This window comes from Lithobates pipiens, unplaced genomic scaffold, assembly GCF_037356315.1.
Source record: "Lithobates pipiens isolate NorthernLeopardFrog02 unplaced genomic scaffold, aLitPip1_a1.2 Scaffold_18, whole genome shotgun sequence".
Lineage (NCBI taxonomy): Eukaryota > Metazoa > Chordata > Amphibia > Anura > Ranidae > Lithobates > Lithobates pipiens.
The window spans coordinates 146,255,157-146,271,875 of NW_027507758.1; the positions used below are offsets into that span (position 1 = coordinate 146,255,157).

The 16,719-nt window shown below is 42.5% G+C and overlaps 1 protein-coding gene across 2 annotated transcripts in view; it reads right to left on the bottom strand.

The window, feature by feature from the left end:
• The window catches only part of SIPA1L2 (signal induced proliferation associated 1 like 2), a 329,734-nt gene that overhangs the window by 12,249 nt on the left and 300,766 nt on the right, over window positions 1–16,719 (bottom strand). For both annotated transcript variants that reach the window (XM_077486232.1, XM_077486231.1), the window contains exons 19-20: window positions 13,692–13,815; window positions 4,232–4,307 (exon numbers count right to left, since the gene is read on the bottom strand). In XM_077486232.1, coding sequence (XP_077342358.1) covers window positions 4,232–4,307; window positions 13,692–13,815 — 200 coding nt within the window. The remainder of the gene's footprint in view (window positions 1–4,231; window positions 4,308–13,691; window positions 13,816–16,719) is intronic.

Below are 16,719 nucleotides of genomic sequence, written 5' to 3' on the forward strand. Positions count from 1 at the left end.
TAAATAGCTGCGGCCGGTGGCACTGATATGTAAATAAAGGCAGCATTCATATGTATATCATGCGCCCTTGCACTGAGGAGATGATGTGCTAAAACCTTTCGCTACTAACCAGTGAGCCATAGTGTGTGCTGTAACCTCTAGCAACCAGTCAGTAAGCAGTAATGATATTCTGTAAATGCTGACAACCAATTGCAATTTCTGCCTGATCTGATACAGTAAACTGATTTTAAGTCTAGCTGCTATTTATTTTATGTCTCAGAGCAGGTGGAAAGTGAAATTGCATGGGGGGGGGGGGGGGGGGCAAGAAATTTTTTGTCCAGGGTCCAATCAATATTAAAGACGGCCCTGTCCATCAGGAGGGATGTTTAGGAGCATTCTAAGTGGTCTTCCATGTCATATGGGCGGCGCCGACCAATCAGAACCCACGTAGCCTGTCCTCTCAGTGGGGAAGAAGCGTGAAAGCTGTTGGAATTTCTAAGCATAGACTTGGTCCATCATTCTCATGATTAGCACCAAATGTGGCACTACACGGGTCATGTATTGGGGCCTGGGTGTGTTCTAAAATGCCTATCTGCCACTTTTCAATTGGAAGCTAAAGTGTGTCTAGATCCAAAAACAAACATTTACTATAAATTGCAGCTTACCAGTCCTTAGATGTGGGGGCTGCATTTGTTTTCTTTTTGCAGGCTGAGAACATTTTGTACAAGTGCAAAAAATAAACTGTTAACCCTAATAGAAATTCAGCATCCTTGGAATTTCCTGAGCTCTGAATTGAACTCTCAATGATATTAGCTTTCCAAACTATTTGCTGTAAGCTTCAGAACCCCTCTTCCTTATGCAATGGAGGAGGATGAGGGGGTGTTTGTAATCCAAAGCAGCAGCTGGGAAAGCTTACAACATGGCTCTTCCATACGCACAGTAAGGAAAGTAAGCAATGTCATCCTAAAACAGAGAGCTTATTATTGACAGGATTACGATAAAAGGAAAAAAGTCTTAAAAATGAAAACCAATGCAGCCACCACAGGACCTGTAAGCTGCAGTATATACAATTCTTGATTATTTTTCTTTAGACAGACTCCTATAGTAAACTAAAATAAGTTATAACACTTGAGAGTTTTTGGAAGAATCTGCTTATTGGAGTTTTCACAACATTTACTGTAAACAAATAAGAATTTTCTAGGTAATTTCTACACTGGAAAGCATTTACTCTACTGCAGTCAATGTGGTGGCTCCGTTTGGTAGTCAGACCTTGAGGCTGGTTTCACATGATCTTCGCATGTGGCTTACAGCAGGGGTCCGGTGCGTCCTCAATCAACATTTCAGGTCCGATTTTTTCAACTGAATTCAGACCTGAAATGGACCAAAAGACGCACAGGGCTCCTGTGCAAATTTGCACCGGAGCCACAGCGGATATATGTGAACCGGCTCCATAGAGAGCCGGTCAAAATCTCCTGCTACTGCAAATTGGATGCGGGGAACTCAATAGTGTGAACCCAGCCTAAAGGAAACATATTCGGGGTGTAACATGTAACATGTAATGAAATTGTGTTGTCCCCCCGCACCGCTGCTCCCGCGCTGTGCCAGCTAGCTGGAGATCTCTGCCGCTAGCTGTCAAAATTCAAAAAAAGACACCCACCCACCCGAGTCACTCATTCATATCGCTATGTCAGGGGTGTCCAAACTACGGCCCTCCAGTTGTTAAGGAACTACAATTCCCATCATGCCTAGTCATGTCTTTGAATGTCAGAGTTTTACAATGCCTCATGGGATGTGTAGTTCTGCAACAGCTGGAGGGCCGTAGTTTGGACACCCCTGCGCTATGTGAATGGAAAACTACAAGGTTAGGCAGCCTTTGCGGCTGTCGGCTTGCAGTTTTCAATGAACTACCATGGCGCTGTGAAGGTCATGGTAGTTCATTCATTCTTCCTGTCAGCATGTATTGGCTTCCTCATACGAGGTATGAGCAAACCTATACACTGACAGGTCTGCAGGAGACCTGCATGGCAGCAGTGATCCCACTGGTGCAATGCTTTACAAGCTCCTGCAACAGAAAATAATACATGTAAATTTTTTTACCCGCAAAAAAAATGTGCATTTATTATTTTTTCTGAAAAGTTGAACCTATCCTTTAAATGGAAAATGTTTATTCAGATGACACTTGCTAGAAGGAGAATTACTTCTGCAAAAGACATACATTTACTATATATGGATGAACCTTGAATTAGAGCCCTTGAATTTACTTTGGGTGCAAACGTTGTTTTATGCTGCATCCAATATCACAGTGCAGTAGGGATGCAAGGAAAAGAGGGGAAAACAGTTTTAAGACCCCCTTGCCTCATGGGATTGCAGCAGCAGAGGTTAATAGTCTCCCCTCAGAGCTAAATTGCGGGAAGTGTTCCCATTGGCTCCCTGACCTCTGTAAATAGGTATGGTTGTATCCAGGTAGTGACAGGGTTTCCTAGGCTATTATTGGGTAACCCCCTGGAAAAGTGTGGGAGGCATTCCCAATTGACTTGGCTGCCCAGGCTGGTCAGGTGACCTTTGTATCTGGGCAGCTGAGGAGTTTTTGTTAAGAGTATTATCAAATAAAAGGGGGATTCAGAGCCCTGGAATCGCCTCAGTAGCATCAGCTGTGATGTCCCTCCCCCCCCCCGCCCTCCCTTTGTCGCAGGCTTTCACTTTATTATGTGGCTAGTGTCACCTTTTAAGGGGGACCGTTTTTGCGTATATAAAGTTAAACAAAGTTACCATATTTATTGGCGTATAACACGCACCCCAAGTTTAGGAGGGAATTTCAAGGAAAAAAACTTTTAGGAGGGAAGTTTAAGGAAAAAAACGTACATTTAAATGCCCATCAATGCAGCCTTGTCAGTGTCATTTGCAGCCTTGCATTGCAGCCTTGTCAGTCATTTGCAGCCTTGCATTGCAGCCTTGTCAGTCATTTGCAGCCTTGCATTGCAGCCTTGTCATTCATTTGTAGCCTTGCATTGCAGCCTTGTCATTCATTTGTAGCCTTGCATTGCAGCCTTGTCATTCATTTGTAGCCTTGCATTGCAGCCTTGTCATTCATTTGTAGCCTTGCATTGCAGCCTTGTCATTCATTTATAGCCTTGCATTGCAGCCTTGTCAGTCATTTGCAGCCTTGTCAGTCATTTGCAGCCTTGCATTGCAGCCTTGTCAGTCATTTGCAGCCTTGTAAGTCATCATTTGCAGCCTTGCATTGCAGCCTTGTCAGTCATTTGCAGCCTTGTCAGTGTCGTTGCAGGCTTGCCTTTTAAAAATGGTGCCGCCGAGATACAAAGCGAATGTTCTGTGTATCTCGGCAGTGCTCGGTAGCTCTCGGCCATTCTTGGCGGCCTCCGGCTATTTTCGGCGGCTTTCAGCCGCACTTGGCTGTTCTCAGCGGCTTTCGGCTGCACACGGCCGTTCTCTGCGGCTTTCGGCGGCATTCGGCCACTTTCAGAAAGCCGCCGAGAACGGCCGAAAGTGGACGAAAGCCACCGAGAACAGCCGAAAGCCGCCGAGAAGCTCACAGTCGGCAGGGGATCAGCTTATAACACGCACCCACGATTTTCTCCTGATTTTAAGGGGAACAAAGTGAGTGTTTTATACGCCGATAAATGCAGTATATATGTTTTAAGTGGGGAGATTCCCGTTTATCTTGATTATACAGCTTGAGCTGCAGTGGCTGAGCTGTTTTATGTGTTTATTAAAGTTTAACTTTTTAATATTTTATGTATTTAAAGCTAATAATGAAGGCCGTGGCCAAAATATTTTCTAATTAAAAAATTAAAAAGGTATTTTGTGTTTTTCTATTGATTGTGTTTAAAATCTGCTGACTGCTATCCCATTATGTATGCAGAAAACACAGCAGACTGCTTGCGGACCTTGTTTTATTTGGCAGTTTCGGCATGTAACCTCTCCACCAATGGAATTACTGCCATAACTAACCATGTACAGTAAAATAATGCAATAGCAGCTAAGATGTCGGAGCAAATATATCCAAACTTTTACAGTACAGTTTATGTGATTGTTTTTTGGCATTCCTTTCTAGGCTATGGTTTACATTTGTGGAACATCCTAATGTAAATAAAAGAATTTAGCTAAGTTCAAAATATTAGGAAGCACATAGATTTTGACAGAAGACTACATTTCAGAAAATGTAAACTTGGCAAAATAATTTGACTGAATTACAAAAAACAATGTTTTTATAAATAGAATGGTTACTTACTTTAAGAAGGTCTGTTTGTAACTTTTTCAGAATCACTTCAAGTTGGTTTACTTTTCCAGTAAGTGAGGTGCCCTGCCTGCAACAAAAACATGATGTGAATTCATAAATCAATCACATCAAATACATTCAGTAGGACTGTGCTTTATCATCATCTGAACCATAACAATTCCTAAATTAAATGATACTCTGGGACAATGGTCTCCAAACGGTGGCCCTGGGGCCACATGCGGCCCTTTGCTTGTTTTTATCTGGCCCTTGGGGCATTGTTCCATCCACTGATAACAACAGTGGGGCATAATTCCCTTTACCCACCCCCCTCCATTGACACAAATGAAGGGGCACAATTCCTCCCACTGACCCCAACGATGGGACACTATTCCTCCAATTGACACCCACCATGGGGCACAATTTCTCCTACTGACACCAATGATAGGGCACGATTCCTCCCACTGATACCATCGATGGGGCATGATTCCTCCCACTGACACCATCGATGGGGCATGATTCCTCCCACTGACACCATCGATGGGGCATGATTCCTCCCACTGACTCCATCGATGGGGCATGATTTCTCCCACTGACACCATCGATGGGGCATGATTCCTCCCACTGACACCATCGATGGGGCATGATTCCTCATACTGACACCATCGATGAGGCATGATTCCTCCAACTGACATCATCGATGGGGAATGATTACTCCCACTGACACCATCGATGGGGCATGATTCCTCCCAATGACACCATGGATGGGGCATGATTCCTCCCACTGACACCATCGATGGGGCATGATTCCTCCCACTGACACCATAGATGGGGCATGATTCCTCCCACTGACGCTAACATTGTGGCACAATTCGTCCCACTGACCCCAACAATGGGACACTATTCCTCCAATTGACAACCACGGTGGGGCACAATTTCTCCTACTGCTATTAATGATGGGGCATTGTTTTTTTCCCCACTGACTTCGGGACCTTTTCCACTCCCAATGGCCACAGTACGGCCCCCCTAAATTCTGAAGAACAGTAAACTGGCCCTTTGCTTAAAAAGTTTGGAGACCCCTGCTCTGGGCAAACAAAAATAACACACCATAATCCAAATTTGTACTCAAAAAGCCAGGGCATTTTTTATCTTAAAACAAGATCTCTCTGGGCTTAATTACAAGTATAATCAGAATAATCTTGCAGACCTGCTCTACATAAGGTATGGGACACTATTTGTCAGAGACATGCACACTGGGTGTGCTGGGTGTGCCTAGGTACACCCTAATCTGGGGGATCATTCTCTATTTTTCTCCTTGAGCAACTAAAAGTAGTTTTCTGCTCCTCTTCCTGCAGACATTCAGCTGCCACAGGAAGAAAATGCAGGGGATTGATACCAGTAAATGCTGCCCTTCGCCGCCCCTTCTGTCCCTGTTCCTCTTATTTTTGCTGCCTGGCCCCATGCCTGTGCTCCCCTGGTCCCTCCTCCCCCCACGGTTCTACCGACTTCCCCTCCTCTCACGCTGACTGCTGTGGGGGATTGTTTCAGAGTCGAGAGCAGTGAAGGGGCCAGTAAATGTGTCATTTGCCAGACTCTTCCTTTTCTGAATGAACACAGTGAGTGATCGGTACTGACCACCAACTGTGTTCATTCACAACTGTAGCATAGTAAACTGTGTTGTTGTGTAAATGAACAGAAGGCCGCTCAGCACAAAGCACTACCCATTCATTCACTGTACAATGCTGAGGCTGCAGAGAAAGGGACTGAGAAATCTCTGTCCTCAGTCCCTTTCTGTCTCAAAAGTGGGACATCAGGGGTCTGTTTTTTAGGAGCCCCGACAGGGCTCCTAAAAAACACAACCACTGCTCTATATATACAGTGGTGTGAAAAAGTGTTTGCCCCCTTCCTCATTTCCTGTTCCTTTACATGTTTGTCACACTTAAGTGTTTCGGAACATCAAACCAATTTAAACAATAGTCAAGGACAACACAAGTAAACACAAAATGCAATTTGTAAATGAAGGTGTTTATTATTAAAGGTGAAAAAAAATCCAAACCATCATGGCCCTGTGTGAAAAAGTGATTGCCCCCCTTGTTAAAACATACTATAACTGTGGTTGTCCACACCTGAGTTCAATTTCTCTAGCCACACCCAGGCCTGATTATTGCCACACCTGTTCACAATCAAGGCATCACTTAAATAGGAGCTGCTTGACACAGTAAGGTCCACCAGAAGATCCTTAAAAGCTACACATCATGCCGAGACCCAAAGAAATTCAGGAACAATTGAGAAAGAAAGTAATTGAGATCTATCAGTCTGGAAAGGGTTATAAAGCCATTTCCAAAGCTTTGGGAATCCAGCGAACCACAGTGAGAGCCATTATCCACAAATGGCGAAGACATGGAACAGTGGTGAACCTTCCCAGGAGTGGCCGGCCGCCCAAACTTACCCCAAGAGCGCAGCGACGACTCATCCAAGAGGTCACAAAAGACCCCACAACAACGTCCAAGGAACTGCAGGCCTCACTTGCCTCAGTTAAGGTCAGCGTTCATGCCTCCACCATCAGGAAAAGACTGGGCAAAAATGGCCTGCATGGCAGAGTTCCAAGGAGAAAACCACTGCTGAGCAAAAAGAACATCAAAGCTCGTCTCAATTTCTCCACAACACATCTTGATGATCCCCAAGACTTTTGGGACAACATTCTGTGGACCGATGAGACAAAAGTGGAACTCTTTGGAAGGTGTGTGTCCAAGTATATCTGGCGTAGAAGGAACACTGCATTTCATAAAAAGAACATTATACCAACAGTAAAATATGGTGGTGGTAGTGTGATGGTCTGGGGCTGTTTTGCTGCTTCAGGACCTGGAAGACTTGCTGTGATAAAAGGAACTATGAATTCTGCTGTCTACCAAGAGATCCTGAAGGAGAATGTCCGACCATCTGTTCATGTACTCAAGCTGAAACGAACTTGGGTTCTGCAGCAGGACAATGATCCTAAACACACCAGCAAGTCCACCACCGAATGGCTGAAGAAAAACAAAATGAAGACTTTGGAGTGGCCTAGCCAAAGTCCTGACCTGAATCCTATTGAGATGTTGTGGTATGACCTTAAAAAGGCCATTCATGCTCGAAAACCCTCTAATGTAACTGAATTAGGACAATTCTGCAAAGATGAGTGGGCCAAAATTCCTCCAGGACGCTGTAAAAGCCTCATTGCACGTTATCGCAAACGCTTGGTTGCAGTTGTTGCTGCTAAGGGTGGCCCAACCAGTTATTAGGTTTAGGGGGCAATCACTTTTTCACACAGGGCCATGATGGTTTGGATTTTTTTTCACCTTTAATAATAAACACCTTCATTTACAAATTGCATTTTGTGTTTACTTGTGTTGTCCTTGACTATTGCTTAAATTGGTTTGATGTTCCGAAACACTTAAGTGTGACAAACATGCAAAGGAACAGGAAATGAGGAAGGGGGCAAACACCTTTTCACACCACTGTAGACATGCATGTGTATTTTAGTTTTGGGGTGCACACCCTAATGCAATAGGCTGTGCATGCCTATGCTAAGAGTGAAAGATTACTGCCATACTCTGTCAATAAAGCTGATATTAAGACAGAGGGGAGCCTATGTGGATTTATAATTAGCCACCATACTTACAAGAGCCAGTGTTAAGGGGGTACCTGATATGAGACACGCACTTCCATTCTCCCTTCTTTTTGATGATGCCCCTTCTATTTGAGCCAGCCCCATCCTAATCATATGCTTTGGTATTTTCACAACATGGGCTGTTAATAACCGATCTATACCTGTATTTTTTTCCTCTGCTGTTCCGCTGTTTCCCCATTTCCTTATGAGATAACTGATATTCTCCAAAAAAAGGGGGAGGTTTAAGTGTGTCTCTCACCAGTTGTGTATATAAGAGTATCAGTCCATGGAATGATGGTGGATACATAACCAAACATTTACTAAGAAAAAAGAGGGAGGTGAAAGTGTGTTTCTCACCAGCTGCCTTTAGATGAAGAGTATCAGTCCATGGAGTGGTGGTGGACACATAACCAGACATTTACTAAGAAAAGGGGGAGGTGTAAGTGTGTTTCTCACCAGCTGCCTTTAGATGAAGTGTATCATGAAGTGTATCAGTCAATGGAATAGTGGTGGACACATAACCATACATTTGCTAAGAAGAGGTTGAGGTGTAAGTGTGTTTCTCACTAGCTGCCTTTAGATTAAGATTATCAGTCCATGGAGTGGTGGTGGACTCATAACCAGACATTTGCTAAGAAAAGGGGGAGGTATAAGTGTGTTTCTCACCAGCTGCCTTTAGGTGAAGATTATCAGTCCATGGAGTGGTGGTGGACTCATAACCAGACATTTGCTAAGAAAAGGTTGAGGTGTAAGTGTGTTTCTCACTAGCTGCCTTTAGATGAAGATTATCAGTCCATGGAGTGGTGGTGGACACATAACCAGGCCTTTACTAAGAAAAGGGGGAGGTGTAAGTGTGTTTCTCACCAGCTGCCTTTAGATGAAGAGTATCAGTCAATGAAGTGGTGGTGGACTCATAACCAGACATTTGCTAAGAAAAGGGGGAGGTATAAGTGTGTTTCTCACCAGCTGCCTTTAGATGAAGAGTATCAGTCCATGGAGTGGTGGTGGACTCATAACCAGACATTTGCTAAGAAAAGGGGGAGGTGTAAGTGTGTTTCTCACCAGCTGCCTTTAGATGAAGAGTATCAGTCCATGGAGTGGTGGTGGACTCATAACCAGACATTTGCTAAGAACAGGGGGAGGTGTAAGTGTGTTTCTCACCAGCTGCCTTTAGATGAAGAGTATCAGTCCATGGAGTGGTGGTGGACTCATAACCAGACATTTGCTAAGAAAAGGGGGAGGTGTAAGTGTGTTTCTCACCAGCTGCCTTTAGATGAAGAGTATCAGTCCATGGAGTGGTGGTGGACTCATAACCAGACATTTGCTAAGGACAGGGGGAGGTGTAAGTGTGTTTCTCACCAGCTGCCTTTAGATGAAGATTTTCAGTCCATGGAGTGGTGGTGGACACATAACCAGACATTTGCTAAGAACAATGGAGGTGTAAGTGTGTTTCTCACCAGCTGCCTTTAGATGAAGAGTATCAGTCCATGGAGTGGTGGCGAACACAGAGCTGCATTAAAAAGGCAGGGGAGGTGCCGGTGGTTTCTCACCAGCTACTTCTATGCAAAGCATGTCAGTTTGTAAATATAGTTTCAAAAACACTTTGCAACTACAATGTTGTATATTGATTTAGCTAAAGCTTTCCATAGACTAGATGACAGATGCCCAATTTGTCCATTTTTTTTGTTTCATGTTTCTGGATTTCTTGCAGAAATTCCACAAGTTCAATTTTATGAGAAACAATAAGGTTATGAAATCTTCCATATTCCACCTGCTGCATTCTTTCTCTCTCCTTACCACTGAACTTTAAGGTAGGATTGTTGTGCAGTGCTTTCACCTTTCAGAGCCCTACCCAGAGGTTGTCAAGATTATGCCTGCAGGTCTTCTCAAGCTCAAAAATCTATAGGTAACATAAGCTTGTTACACACAATGGGGATGATTTGCTAAAGACAAATAGACTGCTCCCTTTATAGGGGAAGCATTACTTTGCAAGATCATTTTCCCCAGATGTTAGGGAATGAGATAATGTTCTGCTGACTTCCATCAACCAATCAAGTCAAAACAAAAATGCTGTCTTGTTTTTTATTTCCCTTGCATGTAAAGTGACATTTCACCACGTTTGCTAAGATAATAGAAAATTGGCCCTTGCCTGGTGCAACTTTTCTTGCAAAGTGAGCAACCTATTTTCCTTTAGTAAATCAACCCCAATGTCTCTCAAAAGAGAACACACTCTATTCACCAATAATGACTTTAAATGTACTGAACTGTAAATACTTGTAGCTGCTAACATACACATTTAAACACCTATTATATAGTTGCAGTGCCGAAGCTTGCATCTAATGGGGATCAATACTCCAGCACCAGTGTAGATTAAATACTTGGGTTCCATTTATCAATAAAATGTATGCGGTGCGTCTTCAGTTCAAAACTTTTAATCAAATTCTTTATATCACTTTTTCTACACTCTATTTGAAAAGCCTTGCTCATTCAAGTTAGATTTAATATACACCTGTCAGTTTCTATTATACAAACAGCTGGTGACAAATATATTGTAACAATATCTATGGGAAACACATTCTGGAATATGTCAAAGCCTAATGAACAGTGATGTAGCAAAATCCTGCATCAAAGAACAATTTTGAAGCCTGGGAGGTATTCTTTATTTCAAGTCTTAAAACATTTTTTTGACTACTTACAGCCCAATCACGGTTTACAATGTACTATAGTGATATTCTATGTTGCAACATTTTTGTGTGGGAATAATGAGTTTAGCCTTTTATCCCAACAAGTTATCAAAAATTCAAAGGACCATTTCTCATTTTAGTGGGCCTTGCATAAATACAATCTAAAGCACTGGTGCCCATCCTTAGGCCCTTTGGCATTTACTGCGCAGCCCTTTGGGCCCCTACAGACAGTAATTTTTCTCAAAACTAGATTCATCCCAAAGGTGTTCTATCAGGTTGAAGTCAGGGTTCTGTGCACACCAGTCAATTTCCTTTGCCCCAGACTCATTCACCCATGTCTTTATGGACCTTGCTTTGTGCACTGGTGCAAGTCATGCTGGAACAAGAAGGGGCCATCCCCAAACTGTTCCCATAAAGTTGGGAGCATGAAATTGTCCAAAATGTCTTGGTCTACTGACGCCTTAAGAGTTAATTTCACTGGAACTACCCAACCCCTGAAAAACAACCCCACACCATAATTCCCCCTCCACCAAATTATTTGGACCAGTGCAAAAAGCAAGGTCCATAAAGACATGGATGAGCGAGTTTGGGGAGGAACTTGACTGGCCTGCACAAATTCCTGACCTCAACCCGATAGAACATCTTTAGTATGAGTTAAAGTGGAAATTGCGAGCCAGGCCTTCTCGCCCAACATCAGTGCCTGACCTCACAAATGCACTTCTAGAAGAATGGTCAACACACTTCTAAACCTTGTGGACAGCCTTCCCAGAAGAGTTGAAGCTGTTATAGCTGCAAAGGGTGGGCCAACTCAATATCAAACCCTACGGACGAAGACTGGGATGCCATTAAAGTTAATGTGTATGTAAAGGCAGGTATCCCAATACTTTTGGTAATGTTGTGTATATCACACAGTAGTGCACTGCAGACAAACAAAACATTATTTTCAGCTATGTTTGTTCAGATACTTATATTAATCGCAAAACAATTTAAAATAGAAAATTGCAATCTAGAACAAAAGTAACCACTACACCAATGGACTGTAGAAAACCTCTACAAAAACAGCAAATTCTCCTGCGCTCTGGTTTCTTGGTCTTTAAATGTGATATAAACAGTTTGAAATGGTGTAGTCACTACGTCTTGCAGCCCTCCTTTAGAACATTGGGTGTTCAAATACTAAAAAGAGAGAATACAAAGAAGGGGAAGGCGCACTGACCTAGTGCATTACCATAAAACAGCTTTATTTAAAATTGAATCAAATAGCAAAATGGCTACTCACAAACGAGTATTGATCACAGGCAAAATCAATACAAATAAATCCATCGCACCAAACGTTTGGCGACTCCAGACCAGAAGGGCCCTCTTTGGCTCTGAAGAAAGGGGGTCACTCCCGAAACGCATTAGCCATTTCCGTAGAGGTACTCATCAAATTCCTCGGACATCTGGTCTGGAGTCGCCAAACGTTTGGTGCGATGGATTTATTTGTATTGATTTTGCCTGTGATCAATACTCGTTTGTGAGTAGCCATTTTGCTATTTGATTCAATTTTAAATAAAGCTGTTTTATGGTAATGCACTAGGTCAGTGCGCCTTCCCCTTCTTTGTATTCTCTCTCTGTAGAAAACCTCTTCCATTATTGTAAAGAAACAGGATGCATGCTGTAATGCAATTCATGTTTATTCTCTTTGAAATGAGCATGAATCCTGTTGCCATAGATTACAGCAAGAAGTCCATTGGTAGTCCAGCTCCCAGTGTGGTGTGCTAAACTGTTCTGACTGCTACATGTCAAAAGGGGAGTTTTTATTGCTGGATTGGGGGGGGGGGAGCTGTCTATTAGTGCTGTGGAGGAAAATGAGAGGCTGTCTACTGTTGCTGTACTGGATATGGCGGCTGTCTATTTTTTCTGAATGGGAGGAGTTGTCTACTGTTACTGGAGGAATCAATTTTTGCTGTAGTGGGTCTTTTTTTTGCTTCTACTGCAATAAAAAAAAATTATTGCCCTGTACACGCGGTCTGACTTTCCGACGGAAAATGTGCGATCGGATCTTGTTGTCAGAAAATCCAATCGTGTGTGGGCTCCATCTGACTTTTTCCGTCGGAATTTCCGACACACAAAGTTTGAGAGCTGGATCTAAAATTTTCCGACAACAAAATCCGATCATTTAAATTCCAATCATGTGTAGACAATTCCGACGGACAAAGTGCCACGCATGCTCAGGATAAATTATGAGACAAAAGCTATTGGCTACTGCCCTCTTTATAGTCCCGTCGTACGCATTCTACGTCACCGCGTTCTGAACGATCGGCTTTTCCGTCAACTTTGTGCGACCGTGTGTATACAAGACAAGTTTGGACCAAAATCCGTCTGAAAAAATCTGACGGATTTTGTCGTAGGATTGTCCGACTGTGTGTGCAGGGCATAAGGGCTCATGTACATGGGCTCTTTGAGCTGTACAGTAGGGTGAGCTCATGTGTGTTTGGTTACATGTCCGAACCTACCCAAGCTATCTTGCCAGGAAGCTGTCAAAGCCAACAGCAAATCTTAGGTTGCCGAGGTATTCCCCGCAGCCACATTTTTTACAAGGGGCGTGTATTTGTCTGTGGTTTCAGGACAGGGAATGTATCTGCTCCCTATGATTGGCAGTCTGTAGTGACAACTTCCTAGCAGGATAGCTCAGGTGAATTCAGACTCATACCTGAACATGCATGAGCTCATCCCTACAGTACAGTGTAAAAAATGGGCTTGTTTTGGTCCCTACAAGTCGCAAGTCTTGTGTACAGCTAGCTGGCAGTAGAAATCAATAGCATACACAGTGGCTGTACGTATATATTCATGCATATTGATATGTATATTTACAGGGATGTATGCCCTGAACACAATCTGCATTCAGGGGCCTATACCCAGTCCCTGTATGCAATTGTGCTGGTATGCTTACAAATATGCATACCCCCCCCCCATGATACTTGGTTCCCTGTTCTTTAAAGAGGGTGATACTAAGAGATGTGGTGGAGACAAGGGGTGGTTCTAGGGGCAGTTCTAGGGGGTGGGTAGGGGGTGAAGACAAGCGTGAGCCAGGAGAGTGGGGTACGTTTCTGCACATTTTCTCTGAGAAAAAAATCAGTCTAAAATATTGGTCTTATTTACTTACCCAGTTGCGTCACCATAGTCTTTCTCATTTACAGAGTGGGAGCCAGAAGAATGCTTCTGAGATGTGTTAAAGCTCTGTCCATACTCTATCTCATTTAAAGTGCAAAACGATTCCATGCATTGATCTGCAAAAAAAGAAAAAAAAACATAATGGAGATAGGAGCTTGTTGCCTTCATAATTATCTGCACAGTATATTAAAAAGAAGCAAAACTTATATAGTATATCAGTAAATATGTATTTGTTTGGCCATTCTGGGCTGAGCTCAGGAATTTGATCTTTCAAATAACAATGGCCTTGATCAGGGATGACCCGTTGCAATGCCTCTTTAATGGTACTCAAAGCTCCATTAGGGTATATAAGAAGAGTATAGTTCCACAATTTTTGGATGTAGCTAAAGGGCAAATTCCGGTCTATTGGAAAAAGCCACAAGTACCTACGATAGATCATTGGGTGAAACAGGTCAACAAAATTATGGAAAAATGAGAAATGGGTTTGTATCGATAGTAATAGACTGGTTCCAAGCTAAGTGGGAACCATGGGTTAATATACACAGTTAGCCCTTGTACAAACGGTCGGACATTCCGATGGACAATGTCCGATAGGACCGTGTTGTTGGATAATCCGACAGTGTGTGGGCTCCATCGGACTGTTTCCGTCGGAGTATCCGACGGACCAAGGTTGCCAGCTGGGCTATAAAATTTTCCGACAGCATGATCTGATCGGACTTTGTCCGATCATGTGTAGAGAATTCCGATCGGACAAAGTGCCACGCATGCTCAGATCAAATTCCTAGACCAATGCTATTGGCTACTAGCGTGAACGTAGTCCCGTCCTAACGAAATAACGTCATCACGTTAAGTACGATCGGATTTTCTGACAACTTTGTCCGACTGTGTGTATGCAACAGTTTCGGACAAAATCCGTCGAACAAAATCCGACGGATTTGGTTGTCGGAATGTCCGACCGGGTGTACAAGGGCTAACGCAGTTTCATTCCCTATGAAGAGAAGGATACTAAACCACCCTCCTTCCCCCTTTCTTTCTTTTTTTTTTATATGAATGGGCGACTGTATGGAGGGATGAATATGAGGTAGTTTTTTTTTTTGTTGGTTATATGTTTGTTTATGGACTGCAAAAAGAAATATGATTAAATTAAGATTATAAAAAAAAAATGTATACATTTGACATAAATATTTTGGCATATGTATTATTTATTTTATTTATTTTTAAGATTTGGGAACCCCGGGGGAAGTGATGCAAAAGAATGCAAGGGGAAGGCCACAATACAATAAAATCTTCGTCAACCTACTCGAAACAGAAGAAAAGGTTTGGCTGCAGTTTCGTTTTTGTTTTGTTTATCCTTTTTCAAACAGCGGCATTTATATTTCAGATAAACTGTATGCTAACCAAGCATCTTTGCTACTCAAGGACAGTTCATCCTTGCTAGAAGATACTGCACAGCTCCTGGAAGTAATGAGTTTGAAGCTTAGCTGTACAGTTTAAAGTGTGTGCTAGTGTTCATTATTATAGCCTTGATGTCAGCGAAAAAAATGAAAATTTGATGCCATATTTTGAGATTTCCTACGAGCCGATCTGCTACAGGGTGACAACATTTGTAGAAATGCTGGAAACACTACCCTATTAGCATATATATATTTTTTTTCTTTGGATTTTTCAGTTAAACCTCCTATTTTCTTCTGGGATGGCAAGTTCAGCAGCTGCAAACCGATCGAATACTAATTTGTCTATTATTCAGATTCACAAAGTCTGTACAAAAAGGAAGCACAGTAGGAAAGTGATGCAGTTTTCTGCCTCCACAAAGCTCATTTAGGGACTGACTTGTTTCTTTACCCTTTTATTTCCCTCATAAGGGTTTGCCTCTATGATGAGGAAAACGAAAATTTGTTACTGCATTGCTATAATTAGGAATTCATAATATTCACCATATAAATCTTTATTGAATATTCAATTTTATTTGGGACAAGAAAAAGAGCAGCATTTCTTCCTAGTGCAAAAGCACCTATTGAATGTGATGAAGGATTTAAAGTGGAAGTAAACTCCCCTATCGTTTTCAGCCAAGGAAGCTGCCATCCTGCCTCTCTTTAATCTTCAACTGCTATAGTGCTGCACATGTGATTCATTATGACACCAGCCATTGGATGGTTTGATAGTTTGGATGAGAGCACAGCCAATGTGCAGTTAGCATTCCCAGCATGCCTTTTTTTTTAATTGTTTAAATCGATGGGTTTACTTCCACTTTAAACACACGGACACTTGCCCATTCAGGGCAGGGCAGGGCGCCCCAGCAAGGTACGCTCACTAATCCACCCTTACTCACCATCTACCCACTGCAGTGTTGTTAGAGTTCACCTGGGTGGATAATGTTACTGCTCCCCATCATGATGGTGTACAGGCAGACCCAATCACTTTCAAATAGGGGAAGTCACATGTGCCTCCATAGCGGGAAGCCTCGCTCCCTTGGAGCAACAGAATAATGGGCTCTGATGGACTGGGAAAGGAGGAAGGGGCAAAGAAGGATGAGTTGTTGAGTATACCTTACTGGGTAGGTGGGTGTTAGAGATTTTGATTTTATTATTATTTTAAGTGATAAAAGTTTCTGAAAAATATATGAAACAAATCAATGTTATAATGTAATTGTAGTGATAAATTCTGAAGGTTACTGACAAGAGGACAGAGAAAAGTAATTTTGCTGTGGAGGTACTTCTATTCTGAGTTACTATGCCAGGACAATGGGTGGAGTTATGCAAAGTGCCTATAGACTGAAGCCATATAAGAATATATTCAAGACTGGGTGTTACTCTAGTGAAATGTTGACATAACATTATGAAACAGTATAAGAATCCAAGAGGGTTGAATGGCTATGGTGGAAGAGAGGGAAGGAACCCTACACTACAGAGGAGAATGTAACATCTGATACCTCTTCCTCTGTTTCCTTACCATATGTTAACAGCTGTCATTATATAAGTCTTGTCTTTGCTTATTTTTCTGAAGAATAAACAACTTTTCTT